The 15,249-nt window shown below is 39.6% G+C and overlaps 2 protein-coding genes across 4 annotated transcripts; one reads left to right on the top strand and one right to left on the bottom strand.

The window, feature by feature from the left end:
• The first annotated feature begins 4,086 nt into the window (after nucleotides 1-4,086).
• On the top strand, nucleotides 4,087-10,690 carry LOC105763590 (asparagine synthetase [glutamine-hydrolyzing] 3). Of its 2 annotated transcripts, XM_012581847.2 has the most exons (14): nucleotides 4,087-4,418; nucleotides 4,506-4,644; nucleotides 5,045-5,140; nucleotides 5,258-5,399; nucleotides 5,875-5,970; nucleotides 6,143-6,237; nucleotides 7,085-7,246; nucleotides 7,634-7,714; nucleotides 7,805-8,026; nucleotides 8,164-8,298; nucleotides 8,826-8,906; nucleotides 9,095-9,181; nucleotides 9,265-9,372; nucleotides 10,149-10,690. In XM_012581847.2, the coding sequence occupies exons 1-14, from the start codon at nucleotides 4,339-4,341 to the stop codon at nucleotides 10,329-10,331; spliced, it is 1,707 nt and encodes a 568-aa protein (XP_012437301.1). In that variant the 5' UTR covers nucleotides 4,087-4,338; the 3' UTR covers nucleotides 10,332-10,690. The 2 variants fall into 2 exon arrangements, with proteins under 2 accessions (XP_012437301.1, XP_052481790.1); XM_052625830.1 differs by lacking the exons at nucleotides 4,087-4,418; nucleotides 4,506-4,644 and having other exon boundaries at nucleotides 5,137-5,155.
• Nucleotides 10,691-11,249: 559 nt separating this feature from the next.
• On the bottom strand, nucleotides 11,250-14,982 carry LOC105763591 (oxidation resistance protein 1). 2 transcript variants are annotated; one of them, XM_052625831.1, is made up of 8 exons: nucleotides 14,356-14,982; nucleotides 13,253-13,773; nucleotides 13,057-13,129; nucleotides 12,503-12,580; nucleotides 12,342-12,405; nucleotides 11,986-12,073; nucleotides 11,727-11,785; nucleotides 11,250-11,594 (listed from the first exon to the last, which is right to left on the bottom strand). In XM_052625831.1, exons 1-7 carry the CDS (start codon nucleotides 14,467-14,469, stop codon nucleotides 11,752-11,754), a joined length of 972 nt encoding a protein of 323 aa, XP_052481791.1. In that variant the 5' UTR covers nucleotides 14,470-14,982; the 3' UTR covers nucleotides 11,250-11,594; nucleotides 11,727-11,751. The 2 variants fall into 2 exon arrangements, with proteins under 2 accessions (XP_052481791.1, XP_012437303.1); XM_012581849.2 differs by having other exon boundaries at nucleotides 11,727-11,811; nucleotides 14,356-14,980.
• Between the last annotated feature and the right edge of the window lie 267 nt (nucleotides 14,983-15,249).

Here is a 15,249-nt window from a genome sequence, read left to right as displayed (position 1 = left end):
TCTCTAGCACTTGACACCACTACCATATTTCATTATATGAAACGTCTCACCCACTATGCATCTTCTCCAACGCCTTCTGCTTAGCTATCCAAGCCTTGCGGTAAGAGAGCGTATACCCAATTTGGCTACGAATATTGGCAATTAAGACTGGCACTGAAGTCCTGGGATCTGCCTTCACCGTGGGTAGTATCAAGCTAGCTAACATAGGTGAATCCATCTTGGGATGATCTTGGGAAACAATTATAAACGGAGTACATTAAATAATGCAACATTACATAATAACAGTATTATTCAGAAACCGTCAATACTGTACCTGCAGCACATGTATGTGGACCTTTGTACTTTTTTTTATCTCCCACAACCCTGTCATTTTCATCAACGAGGTGTAGATTTTCCATGAACATGTACCGTCTTGCATGGCACACTTCACCTCAAACTTATCAAATTTAGATTTAACCACGTGGTAGTTAACGCCGTTATTGATGCTATATTGTTTCAAAGCACCAATAAAACCATCCTTGTTGGAAAATTGATTACCAACTTCAAATTCACCCGAATCCAGCCCCGAACTTGTATGATCACGCAACCGGTGTGGTAGATCTGGAAACTCCAACGCATCATCTGCAGACAGATCGACATTATGCATGTAGGCTGGAGGTGAGTATGCTTTGAATCGTGGACTTTCTTCTTCATCTGAACTCCTTTCAGCATCTTCAGGTTCTGTTAGAATAGGCTCCGGTTCAGAAAATTGTCACCTCGGCCACCACCGTCGGCGACCAACTCACCACCGTGGTGAGTCATTACGAGACGACCCGACCCCCGTGGGGGGCTAGACGCATCCCACCATGGCTCGGAGAGAGGGCACGCCGGGGGTAGCGGATCTCTACCCCTTAAAGAGCTAAAAAAACTTTGTCAATCTCCTACCAGGAAACATTCGACTGTCTGAAATGGGGACAGTTTTCTTTAGCCCGCACATCTCAGGCACCAAGGTGCCGATGGGTGCCCGAGGCTCCCGCACATCCAAGCACCAAGTTGCCGATGGTGTCCGAGGCTCTGCACATCCTAGCCACCGAGGTGCCGATGTTGCCCGAGGCTCCCGCACATCTGAGCCACCAAGGTGCTGATAGTGCCCGAGGCTCCCGCACGACCAAGGGCCGAGGTGCCGATGGTGGCCGAGGCTCCCGCACGACCAAATGCCTATTTTACCGATGGTGCCCCAAGCTCCCGCACGACCAAGGGCTTAGTTTGCCGATGGTGCTCGAGCCTCTCGCATGACCAATGGCCTAGGTTACCGATAGTGCCCGGGGTTCCCGCACATCCAAGCACCAAGGTGTCGATGGTGCTCGAGGCTCCCGCACGACCAAGGGCTTAGGTTGCCGACAGTGTCCGAGGCTCCTGCACATCATAGCACCGAGGTACCGATAGTGCCCGAGGCTCCCGCACGACTAAGGGCCTAGTTTGCCGATAGTGTCCGAGGCTCCCGCACATCCCAGCACCTAGGGGCCGATGGTGGCCGAGGCTCCCGCACGACCAAGGGCCTATTTTACCGATGGTGCCCCAGGCTCCCGCACAACCAAGGGCTTAGTTTACCGATGGTGCCCGAGCCTCTCGCACGACCAAGGGCCTAGGTTGCCGATGGTGCTCGAGGTTCCCGCACATCCAAGCACCAAGGTGCCGATGGTGCTCGAGGCTCCCGCACTACCAAGGGCCTAGGTTGCCGACAGTGTCCGAGGCTCCCGCACATCATAGCACCGAGGTGCCAATGGTGCCCGAGGCTCCCACACGACCAAGGGCCTAGTTTGCCGATGGTGTCCGAGGCTCCTGCACATCCCAGCACCTAGGTGCCGATGGTGGCCGAGGCTCCCGCACGACCAAAGGCCTATTTTGCTGATGGTGCCCCAAGCTCCCGCACGACCAAGGGCTTAGTTTACCGATGGTGCTCGAGCCTCTCGCACGACCAAGGGCCTAGGTTGCCGATGGTGCCCGGGGTTCCCGCATATCCAAGCACTAAGATGCCGATGGTGCTCGAGGCTCCCGCACGACCAAGGGCCTAGGTTGCCGAAAGTGTCCGAGGCTCCCGCACATCCAAGCGTCCAGGTGCCGATGGTGCCCGAGGCTCTCGCCCGACCAAGGGCCTATTTTGCCGATGGTGCCCATGGCTTCCGCACATCCAAGCACCGAGGTCCCGATGGTGCCCGAGGCTCCCGCATGACCAGGGGCTCAGTTTCCCGATGGTGTTCGATGCTCCCGCACATCCGAGCGCCCAGGTGCCGATGGTGCCCGTGGCTCTCGCACGACCAAGGGCCTAGGTTGCCAATGGTGGTCGAGGCTCCCGCACATCCGAGCGCCCAGGTGCCGATGGTGCCCGAGGCTCTCGTACGACCAAGGGCCTAGGTTGTCGATGGTGTCCAAGGCTCCCGCACATCCGAGCGCCCAGGTGCTGATGGTGCCCGAGGCTCCTGCACGACAAAGGGCCTAGGTTACCGATGGTGCCCGAGGCTCCCGCACATCGAAGCACCGAGGTACCGATGGCGCCCGAGGCTCCCGCATGACCAAGGGCTTAGTTTGGCGATGGTGTCCGGGGCTCCCGCACATCCTAGGACCAAGGTGCCGATGGTGCCCGAGGCTCTCGCACGACCAAGGGCCTATGCTACCGGAATGGCTCGCCGGAGCACCGCCGGGACGGATCGCCGGAGCACCGTCAGGAACCTAACCGGCGGTGGGGGGGCACCGACGTCCGGGCATACGGTGGGCGTGGGCCGTGCCCTGGACAACCCCTACTCGCTCAATATCACCTCCTCCCTAAAGAGCTAAAAAAACTTGGTCAATGCGCTACCAGGTGACATTCATTTGTCTGAAATGGGGACACTTTTTTTACCCAACGCTCCCGCACCAACAGGGGCCCAACTTTAGCTTCGGTGCTCAAGGCTCCCGCTCATCCTGTTTGAAGCGTTTTTATACTATTTGCTCAGAAACATCAACTCGAAATTATTTTTTCAGGACCTACTGTAGCAAAAGCGCGTCCACGTGGGAGCGATTTTAGAAATTCTTCTGATAAAACATCCTACTTCAAGCGTTTTTTTATACTATTTGTTGAGAAACGTCAACTCAAAATTATTTTTTCAAGACCTACTGTAGTAAAAGCGTGTCAACGTGTGAGCGATTTCAGAAATTCTTCTGATAAAGCATACTGCTTGAAGCGTTTTTTTATACTATTTGCTCAAAAACGTCAACTCAAAATTATTTTTTCAGGACCTACTGTAGTAAAAGCGCGTCCACGTGGGAGCGATTTCCTTAACAAATTTTTGATTTAATTACTCACGTAACCCTAAACCCTAATTTAATTGATTATTTCTTAAAAACCCATAAACACGAAACCTAATCCAATTTTGAAAAAATTATAATTAATTTAATTAAGAAACCTTAAACCCTAATCCCTTATTTGTTTAATTTTTTTCTCCAAAACCCTAAAAATCTTAAAAACCTTAAACCCTAACCCTAACCCTAAAAACCCAAAACCTAACGTGGGGAGAAACGGGCAAAACGCGTCCCCAAGGGAGCGCTTACGTGACAACAAAACGTGCCTTGAGGGAGCGATTTCCGTCCACGTAAGTAAAGCGCGCCCTCAGGGACGCGATTTTCTGCCACGTCCCTTGACATTGTGCTGATATGGACGCGCTTTCGGGAAAAAGGACCATTCCGATAAATAATAAAATACCGCGCCTATTTCGATAAATTAAAAAAAAAGGCTTTTAATTATTTTTGTCAAAAAGAGAGATTCCATTTTTGAATCTTCCACGGTGTTGAATTTTTAATTTGACTGACAACGTTATTAGCTTTCTTTTTTAAATTATTATTTGAATGTCTACAACGTTATTAGCAAGAGAAAAGTAGTGAACTTGCTCCAGGTTACGATCCTACACATTACAACTTAAGAGAGACCCACTCATTGAAAATTCGGACGGCGAAGATCTGAAGTGCACCAAACAGAAAATACTCTACGTAGCAGCTGATAATTTGAAAAGTATCTATTAAAAAAATATCCCAATTTCCCAACGAGCGAGTGACCTCACCACCATCGAGAATCTATTTAAAAAAACGATAAAATAAAAAAATTCCTCAAAATTCCAAAACCCTAATAAAGAATTTATATCTGTGAACACACTATGGATTTGGTAAATGGCGGAAAGGGGAATCTAAGCAAAAAGCTAGTCAAAATCAACGGCTGTGATTGAAATAGGGTGCATTATTTAAATCACAAAATCCACTCGATTTTACTTCAGGTTCCTCTCTCAGCAGCCTCCACAGGGCCTTCCATTCCAAAACCCAGGCAGCAGCATGTGTGGAATACTTGCAGTCCTTGGCTGCATTGACAACTCTCAAGCTAAACGCTCCCGCATTATTGAACTGTCTCGAAGGTGATTTTGAGAATTTAGATTTTAGCACTTTTTATTTTTATTTTAGATGAAAATGATCGTTGATTTTGATTGAAATGGAGAGCGTAGATTGAGGCATAGAGGTCCTGATTGGAGTGGACTACATTGCCATCAAAATTGTTACCTTTCTCATCAGCGTTTAGCTATTGTAGATCCGACTTCAGGCGATCAGCCCCTTTATAACGAGGATAAGACTGTTGTTGTCACGGTATACTTTCTTTCTTTTTTCGTCGAGACATTGATAATGGTTGGTACAATAATCATGAAAATAAAATAATCTTTTTATTTTAGTTTTATAATATTTTTCTATTTGTTTTTAGCGTGAAATGTTTGTTTTTGGATATAAAAGTGAATAATATTGTTCAATAATTAAATTTAAGATTATATTTACATATTAATTAAAACAAAATGCATGCATTATGTTAAATTGGTTTTGCATTTTCACATAGAAAAGTAAATGTATGATTTCAGTCATTCGTATATTTATTACCTATTATTTTTTACTCCGTAAATAAGGGAAAAAATAAGTAGCAAATTTGACCATCACATGGAATCATTGATAGAATGCGATGTTTAGTTTTACTTTCATGTTTGGTTGATGATTATAGGTTAATGGAGAGATATATAACCATAAGCAATTGAGAGAAAAGCTGAACTCCCATCAGTTTAGAACTGGAAGTGACTGTGAAGTAATTGCTCATCTTGTAAGTTCTTAAGAGGTTGGATATTATTCCATTATTAAAGCATTTTCCTTTGTTGCGCGGTTTTCACATTTCAAAGTCTCATTTTCGTTAATGTACCAATTTGACTTCTTTTTCTAGTATGAAGAATATGGAGAAGATTTTGTGGACATGCTGGATGGAATGTTCTCATTTGTCCTTCTTGACACTCGTGACAAAAGTTTCATTGCAGCTCGAGATGCTATAGGAATTACCCCACTTTATATTGGATGGGGCCTTGACGGTATGCAGTTTTTCCTTCTTTACACTGGTTTTATTCAGATGTATAATGTATAGCTAGAATCTAGTTAGTTATTAGGCTAATTAGGTGTCTGTTTCATGAACTTGGTCTTGGCTCCAATGGTTGTCCCACTTCCTTAGGGAGTGACAGAAAATTAAACATGGTTCAACTACTTATCCCGAAAATGTTTATCCCCTTAAAAGTTTGCAGAAAAGGAAAATGTTTGTCCTAGAGAATATCTTAGAAACCTTTTTCCTTGCTCTTTTGATTCTTTTCTTTGAAAGCTTGATGCCAAATATAGTTAAGAAACATGCAAATATGAGATAGCTTGTGCTGCTGCATTTATTCATGTTTGGATGGATGTGATGCTTTGGGCTTAGCTTCTTTTCCTTGATTCCATTTCTAGTTTTGGTTTATATTTAGCCCCTCCTCCTTGTTATGGATGCATACTGCTAATTAAATACTATTTTCTTTGCAGGTTCTGTATGGTTTGCTTCAGAGATGAAAGCTTTGAGTGATGATTGTGAACAATTTATGTCTTTCCTTCCAGGGCATATATATTCGAGCAAGCAAGGTCTTTTTCTTTGGATGTTAATTCCTAAGTCCTAACCTGCTTAAAAATAAATCATAGAACTTCTTAAGGAGAATTGGAATTTTATATGGTATATGATGTTCTTCTACAAATTCTACAAATTCATTTTTGTTTCCCAGTGCCTTTTATTTGTTGCATTTCCAAATGTCTGCAGGAGCGCTTAGAAGATGGTATAATCCCCCATGGTGCTCAGAAAAGATCCCTTCAACTCCTTACGATCCCAAAGTTCTACGGGAGGCTTTTGAGAAGGCATTCTCTAAACCTTCAACTGGGATTCTTGTTTTGATTTTATTGGTTTGCTGTTAACTCTGTAATTGGATGTCATTACGTCTCTCCATCAAAAAGAAAAAAAATGGTGGAAAACATAACACTCACTTGAAACAATTTCGTGAAACCAAGGCAGTATTGGCCAAGTAGTCACGAAGGCCTCATTACATAGCACTCTCATGCTATTGCATTCAAACATTGTTCAAAAATCATAGGAGTACCATAGGTGGGGTTAAAGTACCTGGTTCCTTTTGATTAGGTCTCTCCCTCCCCCTAATTGGCAAGTGTTAGCTTTGTTTTTAGGATCTTTATTTCTATGTTTCTTTTCTTGTGGCTACTTTTCATTAGGAAATATATGTTCCAAGAGAACAGAAACGGAGTTCAGTGTGTGGGATTCTTAGTTTTCTAGTTAACTTAATATATCCTTAGCTTGTAGGATATATCCCGCACATTAGTTCTTAAGATTTCAGCTTGACCTCTACTCAAGAACTGGAAGATTGAATTCTAACTGTGTGGCTCTTTCTATAATTTTGTGTTCTCCTTTTCCAAGTAGTCATTTGTATGTCAGTCTGCCTCTATTTCCTGGTACCATTCATCCTATTTAGTCATGACAGAGTTAGACAAACAAAATTGTAAACAAATTACTTTTTAAGATTCTTAGTAATGGATTTTCATTGTTTTGGTAACTCAGTTATTTGAATACTTGAAGGAGCATACATGTCTCTAGAATTTGTTATTATTCTCACGTTAAATTTATAAATGTTGGTATTACTTCTGTGATATGCCATTCATGTTACAACACTAATTTCTGTGAATTTATTTTATATAGGCCGTGTTTAAGAGGCTTATGACAGATGTACCATTTGGAGTGCTTTTATCAGGAGGGTTGGACTCATCACTTGTCGCTGCTGTAGCTGCCCGTCAGCTAGCTAATTCAGAAGTTGCTTGCCAGTGGGGATCACAATTACATACCTTCTGCATTGGTTTGAAGGTCATAATACTCACTTTCATGTGGCACATTTACAGATTCCACATCCTCTTACTATCTTGGTTTCCTTCCTCCCTGTGTCATTTTATTACTTAATGTCTACAAAACATGCCTGTTGATTAGGTTTGTTGTTACCTTAAGCACTATGATGTTTTTGGAGTAGCTGATGGATGAATCAAATTATTCATTGACGAATGCTATAGACTTGCATTATGAACTGCTGCTACTAGTAATATGTAAATTGTCTATGTAAAATATCTTCATCTAGTCTCCTTCTAGTTGTTAGGATAATTTCTGCAACTTCAGATAATACACTCTTATCTTTGTCTTAGTTGTGAAATATAACTTGGGTTTACCACTTTACAATTTTTTTTACATTTTATTATTCAGGGTTCTCCTGACCTCAAAGCTGCAAAAGAGGTAGCAGATTATATTGGAACTCGTCACCATGAGTTTCATTTCACTGTCCAGGTAATTCCCTGCTTGATTTAATAAAGAAGGATGGAAAAATATGTTCATTTGTGTTTTTATGTTTTTCTTTCTCCCATTTTGACCCACCAGGAAGGGATAGATGCTCTGGAGGAAGTTATCTACCACATTGAAACATATGATGTGACGACTATTAGAGCCAGCACTCCCATGTTTCTTATGTCAAGAAAAATCAAATCTTTGGGAGTGAAAATGGTTCTTTCAGGGGAGGGTTCCGATGAAATCTTTGGTGGTTACTTGTATTTCCATAAAGCACCTAACAAAGAGGAGTTTCATGAAGAAACATGTCGAAAGGTATTCAGCATGGTCATTGCTTTTTTTTCCAGGATTTTAGTAAATGAATTGGAGGAATCCATGTATTAGGCGTGGTTATCTGACTATATGCTGTATATTTGTTTACCTTTTTAATGGTGTTCTAATTATTTCGACAGATCAAAGCTCTTCATCTTTATGATTGCTTGAGAGCAAACAAATCAACTTCAGCATGGGGACTTGAAGCTCGTGTGCCCTTTTTAGATAAAGAGTTCATCAACATTGCAATGAGTATAGATCCTGAGTGGAAAATGGTATTATGCTTCTATATCTGTCATTTACATTGTGTCATTTAGTTTAATGTTGAGAAAATTGATCTGTGTCTGTCCATACTGGAATAACTTAGACAAAAGCTTTACTGCCATTACATGAGAAAGTACTGACAGATAGAGGTAAATTTCTACTAAGTTTAACGTTTATTGCTTTATGTCTGGTTTTGGCTGCATGGTGTCATTCCTGGTATCACCTATCTATGGGGATGGCATTTAACATTATAGGGGTGACGTCACTTTCCGCTCTTAAATGCAATATATGTTCTAGCTTTTGGTGCTTTCATCTGGTGTGTGAGGTGATAATCTGTTTTGTAGGATATTTTATTTAATAATGAGCTGATGCAAATAATACGTGGTGTCAGATTCTTAGCAATAGTAGTTTTCTATCTCATGTTGGTCAAAGGAATGGTTCTAAATTTTAATTATATATTTAGACCTTTTTTTCTTTTCTTTTCCTCCTCTGTGAATGAAGGTTCACTTATGGTTAGTGCCATACAAATTTGTTTCAGATAAGGCCTGATCTTGGGAGGATTGAGAAGTGGATCTTACGTAATGCATTTGACAATGATAAGAAGCCATATCTGCCTAAGGTTATTATATCTGCTTTTGAAACACCGCTGCCATCTAGAAAAAATTACTGGGGCTATATCATTTTCTTTCTGGTCCTCCGTTCTTTGATTATATTTCTTCAGTGTATTAATGTTTCAATATGATTTCTTATGGAAAACTTCCTGGCAGAATTTCTTTTTTTGAAACTTCTTTTCCCTGTCTGTTTCAGCACATTTTATACAGGCAAAAAGAGCAGTTCAGTGATGGAGTTGGGTACAGCTGGATTGATGGTTTGAAGGACCATGCCAACAAACAGGTAGACTTATTTGTTTATGGTTCTTCCAGGAGACATTTTCCATTTGGCTGCATGTAAGAACCTATTGTTACTGAACTTGACAGGTCACTGATGCAATGTTGATTAATGCGAACTTTATCTACCCCGAGAATACTCCAACCACAAAAGAGGGATACTATTACAGAACTATCTTTGAGAAGTTTTTTCCAAAGGTACTACGTTGTTCACCTTGCTGTCTTTCTCTTTCTTTTCTGCTTGTCTAAATTTTCTCGTGGGGTATAGAAACATGTAACAGATTTGGTTTTCCTCCTTGTCCAATTTTCACTTTTGGAAAAGAAAGCAAACCAAACTGAATATTACATTTCTCGATTGCTATGTGTTGGATGCTCTCTAGTAGACCTGACAATTTTGAAAATGGCACAATTACATGACACGATAAAAATAATTAAAACATGACTACAAAAAAAAAGAACCTACAAACACTCCATTAATAGATGAATGTGCCAAATCTATATAACACATTATTACCATGTCACTTTATATAAATATAGAATACCATAAACATGATATATATGTATATGAAAACATATACAGATTGTCAAGTCTGCTTGTGAGGTTATTGTAGTTTTCCACTATTAGGAGGCCACATCATTTGTCTACTTGGCACTTGCCCAAAATTGCTGGGCTTAGGAATTCCTAATTTTTTAGGGAACAGGTAGGAGTGCTTTGGTATCAACTCTCAACGCAAAAGAACTTAAGTTCTTCAAGACCCTTTCACCTAGACCTCTAGTATAATGGAACTCTTAGCCAAGGTGTTGCAAGGTCATAATTATCAGGCATATCAGAGAAAACAAGAAGCTCTATTTGATTATAAGTTCTGCAAGATTCTTGAACTGAACACTTCTATAGTGTACAATTTTATTATGTTTGTTCCTTTGTTGCTTAATAATATTTGACATTGCGGATTTAATCATCCAATTGCAAGCAGAATGCTGCAAGGTCAACAGTTCCAGGAGGTCCAAGTGTGGCATGCAGTACAGCAAAAGCAGTGGAATGGGATGCAGCATGGTCAGAAAATCCCGACCCCTCCGGTCGGGCTGCACTTGGTGTTCATGCCTCTGCTTATGAGGCACAAAAAGGAGGAATTGCGGGAAAGATTGCAATAGCATAAATACTGCATCTTTATTTGATAGCTGACTGGCGGATTTATAGACCTAGTTCATTGCTGAAATGAGAAGGCATTTGTTTCTTTCAAATGCTCAAAAGTCATATGAATCCAAATGTAATGTTGTAAGGTGCCTCCTTTCATGTAGTTAAGTTCCTATCTCTTTCCCATTCCCTCCCCTTTTTCTCCCTTTTGGTATTTGACTAGTCAGCTCTTGGGTTATGCTATGTAATGTTTGTTTATCATCCACCGAAACTAGCTTCTTGTTCTGGGATTCTTATGCTGGTTGTAATTGCTTGTATCTTATGCATGTTGTTTGCAGTTGTCTATAGTGGAAATTTAAGTATTTTCTGAGGTCTTGTTTATCATGGTTGTACATTACAGTGAATATCGATTACTAAATAAATTGCAAGCGCTAATTAAATGTTATTGGTCAAACATTTCTTCCTTTCTCAATTCTCACCATGAAAACTCTAGAAGGAATAGGTGCCATTAGCACCAACTCCATCTTCTAATATAGTGAGATCAATCCTCTTTCAACTAACGTTTTTACAGCAAATTCGAATGATGTGTTCTGAAAATTCAAAATTTCCAGCATGAACTGAGGCTTGAGCTAATGAAAATCTAGAAAATCCTGTTTAGAGGCCAGCGGGAGTTTTGTACTCCTTACCTTGAAGCTAAGAGCAGTATATACTTTCTTTAGGACAACGCTCAAAAGGCACAGAGTGCTCTTTCATGATTCAATTATAAAGTGACGTTTAACGCATTAATATTTTCCCATCGTTTTTTAACCAAAAGAAAATATTTTTAAATTTGCAACTCATCAAAAATGAATATGACTAATATGAAATGAAAATATGATTCAAGAAGTGATTTATTACTCTCCAAAGTGGGCCCTGTAAATGAGTAAAGATTGGATTTAACTTTGCTGAAAATAAAATATATTGACTTGTCCATATATTCTCAGTAACATTTAGCCACAATTCAGCTTTGATGCCAGAAGTATATACAAGTCGAGCATAAGTAAACAGTGAAAGGATATATACAACGAAATATTCCAAATCCAGTTAATTATGTTGAGACTCGGGAAAAGGATGATTGTACCAAATGAGAAATCATCAGAACTCACCCAGTAGTCGATGATCACAAGGGAGAAGTAAAATAGCATCATGCTCGAAGGGTGTTTTACCATCGGCAAATTCCAGGCATCTCTGTTCTACTTAAAGCAAGTATTTCATCATATTTTGATCCATAAACAAAGCCCCACAACTGTGATATAAGGATTAAGTTAATGAAGCATCTATATGATAAAATTATAAACAAGCCAAATATGAATTCATGAAGCAAACAAAACAGTGACATGGTTGTAGAATGGAGAAAGAGAAAGATAGACAGGCGTACCTCAATCTCCTTTACTTCAAAATCTTCAGATAATGCAAGACAGGGGTTCCCGTAGGTTTCTGAGAATGAGCTAGATCCATTCAAGCTTTACATAAAATTTGGGACATATCAAAAAGCATTGTTTCGTATCAAACTTATTGTAATTAACAAAAGAATTCTATTTTAAAGGAGAAGAAAGAAAGAAAAAGGGGGGGGGGGGGTTGAGGGCTTCTGTATTTTTTAAATATAAAAAAGGAACCAGAGAGGACATATATCTCACAGATCACTATCTAGATAGAGCGCAAAATGGCCACCACCACCAATTGCCAGAAACTCAGTGGAACACAGAGTGAAATATCGATTTGCACCTGTTCCACATTTGCAGTTAGATATACCAAGTTTCCTTAGACAGGAACTGTTTTAAATACAAAAGAAAGCCAGAAGAGCCAATCATCAGTTAAAGCCCCAAGTAGACCAGATTAATATACTTATGTCATTTCAGTAGTCAATCTACTTGTGTTTTAAAACACAAACATCATTCCATAGTAACATTTTCAGCACTAGCATACTCTGATGTTTGAACAGCTTGTAATCAATATATATGACAATGGAAACGGTAGACAAAGATGGGAATACCTGTAGGACGGAATATAACTGGGTCCCCGGGTCTATCCGTGAAAACAAAGGTACTATTTGTTCCCTGTTCAAAAATCAAAATGAAATGTGAATATATTTATACAAAATATTGGTGGATACAAAAAAAAAAAGAAAAAAAAAAGGGTGTTTTCTAGCATCACCTGGTATTTCTTATTAGTTGGTTTTAGGGGTGCCTCAACCAGACCACCAAACACTGCACCTTTACGGTCTCCAACAACCTATAAGATAAAACAAAATGCTGTGAGCCCTTGACCTAAGTGCTCAGAAAATATGAATGATTTCCTTGCCTAAGGACTAGCACTGGGAAAATAACTGCAATAAGGAATCTGACATCAAGCATGTTTATAGCTTCTGAAATTCCTTCTTCAAGCATAGATAAAAGACAATTGGACTTGAAGTCAACACATCATTGGTATAAAAGATGAAATGCAAAAACTGAATATGAATTGGAAAAAGAGTTCAAGAATACAGAGATCAGTAGACATAGCCGCATAACATAGAATGAGTTCTCAGAATATAAAAATTCATTAAGTTAACGATACAGGCATGTCCAACTAATATTTGGACCATGGATCCATGGCAATGACATTCCTGATAAGTATTAAGGATGACTGCATTGAAGACTTAAAATATGCTGTGAAAGAATAGAAAAAAGAAAAAAAAAAGTAACAAGAGAAAGTCATTTAAACATTACCAACAAACTGAGACCAGGCCACAGCATGCTTCTTCGGTACAATGTTGACAGTGATATACCATGCCTCCATGTACTATGAAGGCCAACAGAGATATATCAATGAAGGAAAAATAGCTATTTCTCAGTCTAAGCAAAATTATATATCCAAATGAAACACCAAAGTCGATCCATGAAACCGAGAAACAACGGTATTCACCTGTAGAGCAATAACCACTTTCTCCCTTGAACAATTGCAGGAAGTGATGCATAAAGGGCATTTCTTGTTTTCTCTGTAAGAAGCAATGACGGTTCAGAAGATTCAGGAAGTTCTCCCAAAGCCAAAAGCTCCTTAACATTTTGCATATGTCTCATCTCGATCCCATCGAACTTAGCATCACCCTCATCGTCACTTTTCACGTCAGAATCGCCCTTGTCTTTATTTTTGTTTCCACTGATCCTAGTAGCTTGGTAAAGAGCTCTAAGTGATTGCTTACCTCTAGAAAGTAAGCTTTTCCTTCTACCATTCTCTTTCATTATGTTGTCGGATGAATCACCAGTTTCTTCTTGATTATCATTCCGCTCAGCCTGATTCAAATCGTGACCTGATTCCGAAGAAGACAACAGTGAACAGAGGAATGCAGTAAAAGAAGACGTATCAGGGCCATCAACTAGATCCCCATCCTCCTTGCTGATTAACTCTTTCTCTAGTTGGCTTCTTTTTGACTCACTCAAATTTTCCTACCACAAAGAAATCGTACGTGATTGCAGGCTTTCAACAGAGTAACTTAGTAATACTTCAAAACAGATTAACTACTCAGTAGTCATAGACCTTTTTATTCTTTGACAAGGTTGAGATTCTTAATGCAAGTTTTTTCAATGGAGATAAGTTTCAAATCACAATACAATAGAACCTGAACTTTTAAACCATAGCTGAAGTTCAAACAAAGAATTTCCACAATCAGTTCAATAATCCTAATCTCAAGAAATGATTAACCAAGACCCACAAAAGAAAGGGGAAAAAGAGAAGAAAACAAACAATAATGATAATTAGAAAGGAAAACAAAAGATGCAACCTTGCAAAACCCAATCAAATACATTGAAAACATGAAAAATCAAAACAATTTAAAGCATATGAAAAATCTATATCTAAGCTGCACACAATTAAACATTATTTGGGATGTTGACTAAACAGAAGAACAATGGCAAACATCATCGTTGATGATCATAATTATGATAAGCACTCAAAAGCATAAATAAGGAGGGGTGGGGGAGGAAGAAGCATTCTCAAGATAAAGCAAAGAGAGAGAGAGAGAGACTTACAGGAGGAGGGTGGAGAGGCGAGGAGGATTTATCAGAAATGGGGTTAAGAAGGCCAGTGGTAAGATCAGTTACAAAGTGAACAGCTTTGCTCCTCAAAGACTTTTTCATTCCCATTTCCTTCCTTTTAATATCCAATCCAATTCACCCCCGAAAGACAGATATTTTACACCACAGCTTCCTAGCTTTTTTGTCTGTCGATTTGAGTGGTGTCTGATTCTATATTCCATTCATATTCTCAAAAAAAGAACAAAGAAAACAACTTCTTTTGGCTGGCTTCTACCAAATTCAGCTACAAAAGCAGCATAATTGAAATAATAATAAAATATCACATATTAAAGGAGAAACCATATTACCCACTTCCTTTCCTTTCCCTTTCATTTTGGTAGCCGGAGCAAAGGAGAAAGAGTATGCTTAAAGTAAATCCTTATGGGCAGATAGCCTGGTTTCGGCCCAATGGATAAGGCGCTGATCTACGGAACCAGAGATTCTGGGTTTGATCCCCAGTGGAGCTGCCAGGGCTGTGTTTTTCCATATAGCAATTTTTTTTAATTACCAAAATTAATAAACTGACCCGTCTAATAAAATCAAGTCGCCATGGCTGTGTTTTTCCATACAAAAACCTTTTTTTTTTTAAACCAAATTTAACAAAATGGCCTGTGTCATAAAATCAGATCTAAATTTATGTTAATTTTGAAATTGAGCAAGTAAGAACAATGGATCACAATTTTAATATTTTTTACATGATTTTGATTTATATAAAATAAATTTATCCCTCAAAGTTTATATATTCTATCAATTTAATTTTAATTTAACAAATTTAACCAGTATAAGTATGTAAATGTTGAGGCTAAATTTATTAAATTTTTAAAATTATGATCAAAATGATAAAATATA

Source organism: Gossypium raimondii, chromosome 12, assembly GCF_025698545.1.
Source record: "Gossypium raimondii isolate GPD5lz chromosome 12, ASM2569854v1, whole genome shotgun sequence".
Classification (NCBI taxonomy): domain Eukaryota; kingdom Viridiplantae; phylum Streptophyta; class Magnoliopsida; order Malvales; family Malvaceae; genus Gossypium; species Gossypium raimondii.
The sequence above is the reverse complement of the archived record's forward strand: the minus strand, read 5'-3'. Positions and strand labels throughout refer to the sequence as shown.

Bases quoted from the DNA above. Each gene is read 5' to 3' on its own strand.
- LOC105763590 (XM_012581847.2), top strand. From the start codon at position 4,339: ATGTGTGGAATACTTGCAGTCCTTGGCTGCATTGACAACTCTCAAGCT. The intron at 5,141-5,257 runs GTAAGTTCTTAA...TTCTTTTTCTAG, and splicing joins GTGAAGTAATTGCTCATCTT to TATGAAGAATATGGAGAAGA. The intron at 6,238-7,084 runs GCATTCTCTAAA...TATTTTATATAG, and splicing joins TACGGGAGGCTTTTGAGAAG to GCCGTGTTTAAGAGGCTTAT.
- LOC105763591 (XM_012581849.2), bottom strand. From the start codon at position 14,469: ATGGGAATGAAAAAGTCTTTGAGGAGCAAAGCTGTTCACTTTGTAACT. The intron at 13,774-14,355 runs GTAAGTCTCTCT...TCTTTGTGGTAG, and splicing joins CGCCTCTCCACCCTCCTCCT to GAAAATTTGAGTGAGTCAAA. The intron at 11,595-11,726 runs GTACGCCTGTCT...CTTATATCACAG, and splicing joins TTGAAGTAAAGGAGATTGAG to TTGTGGGGCTTTGTTTATGG.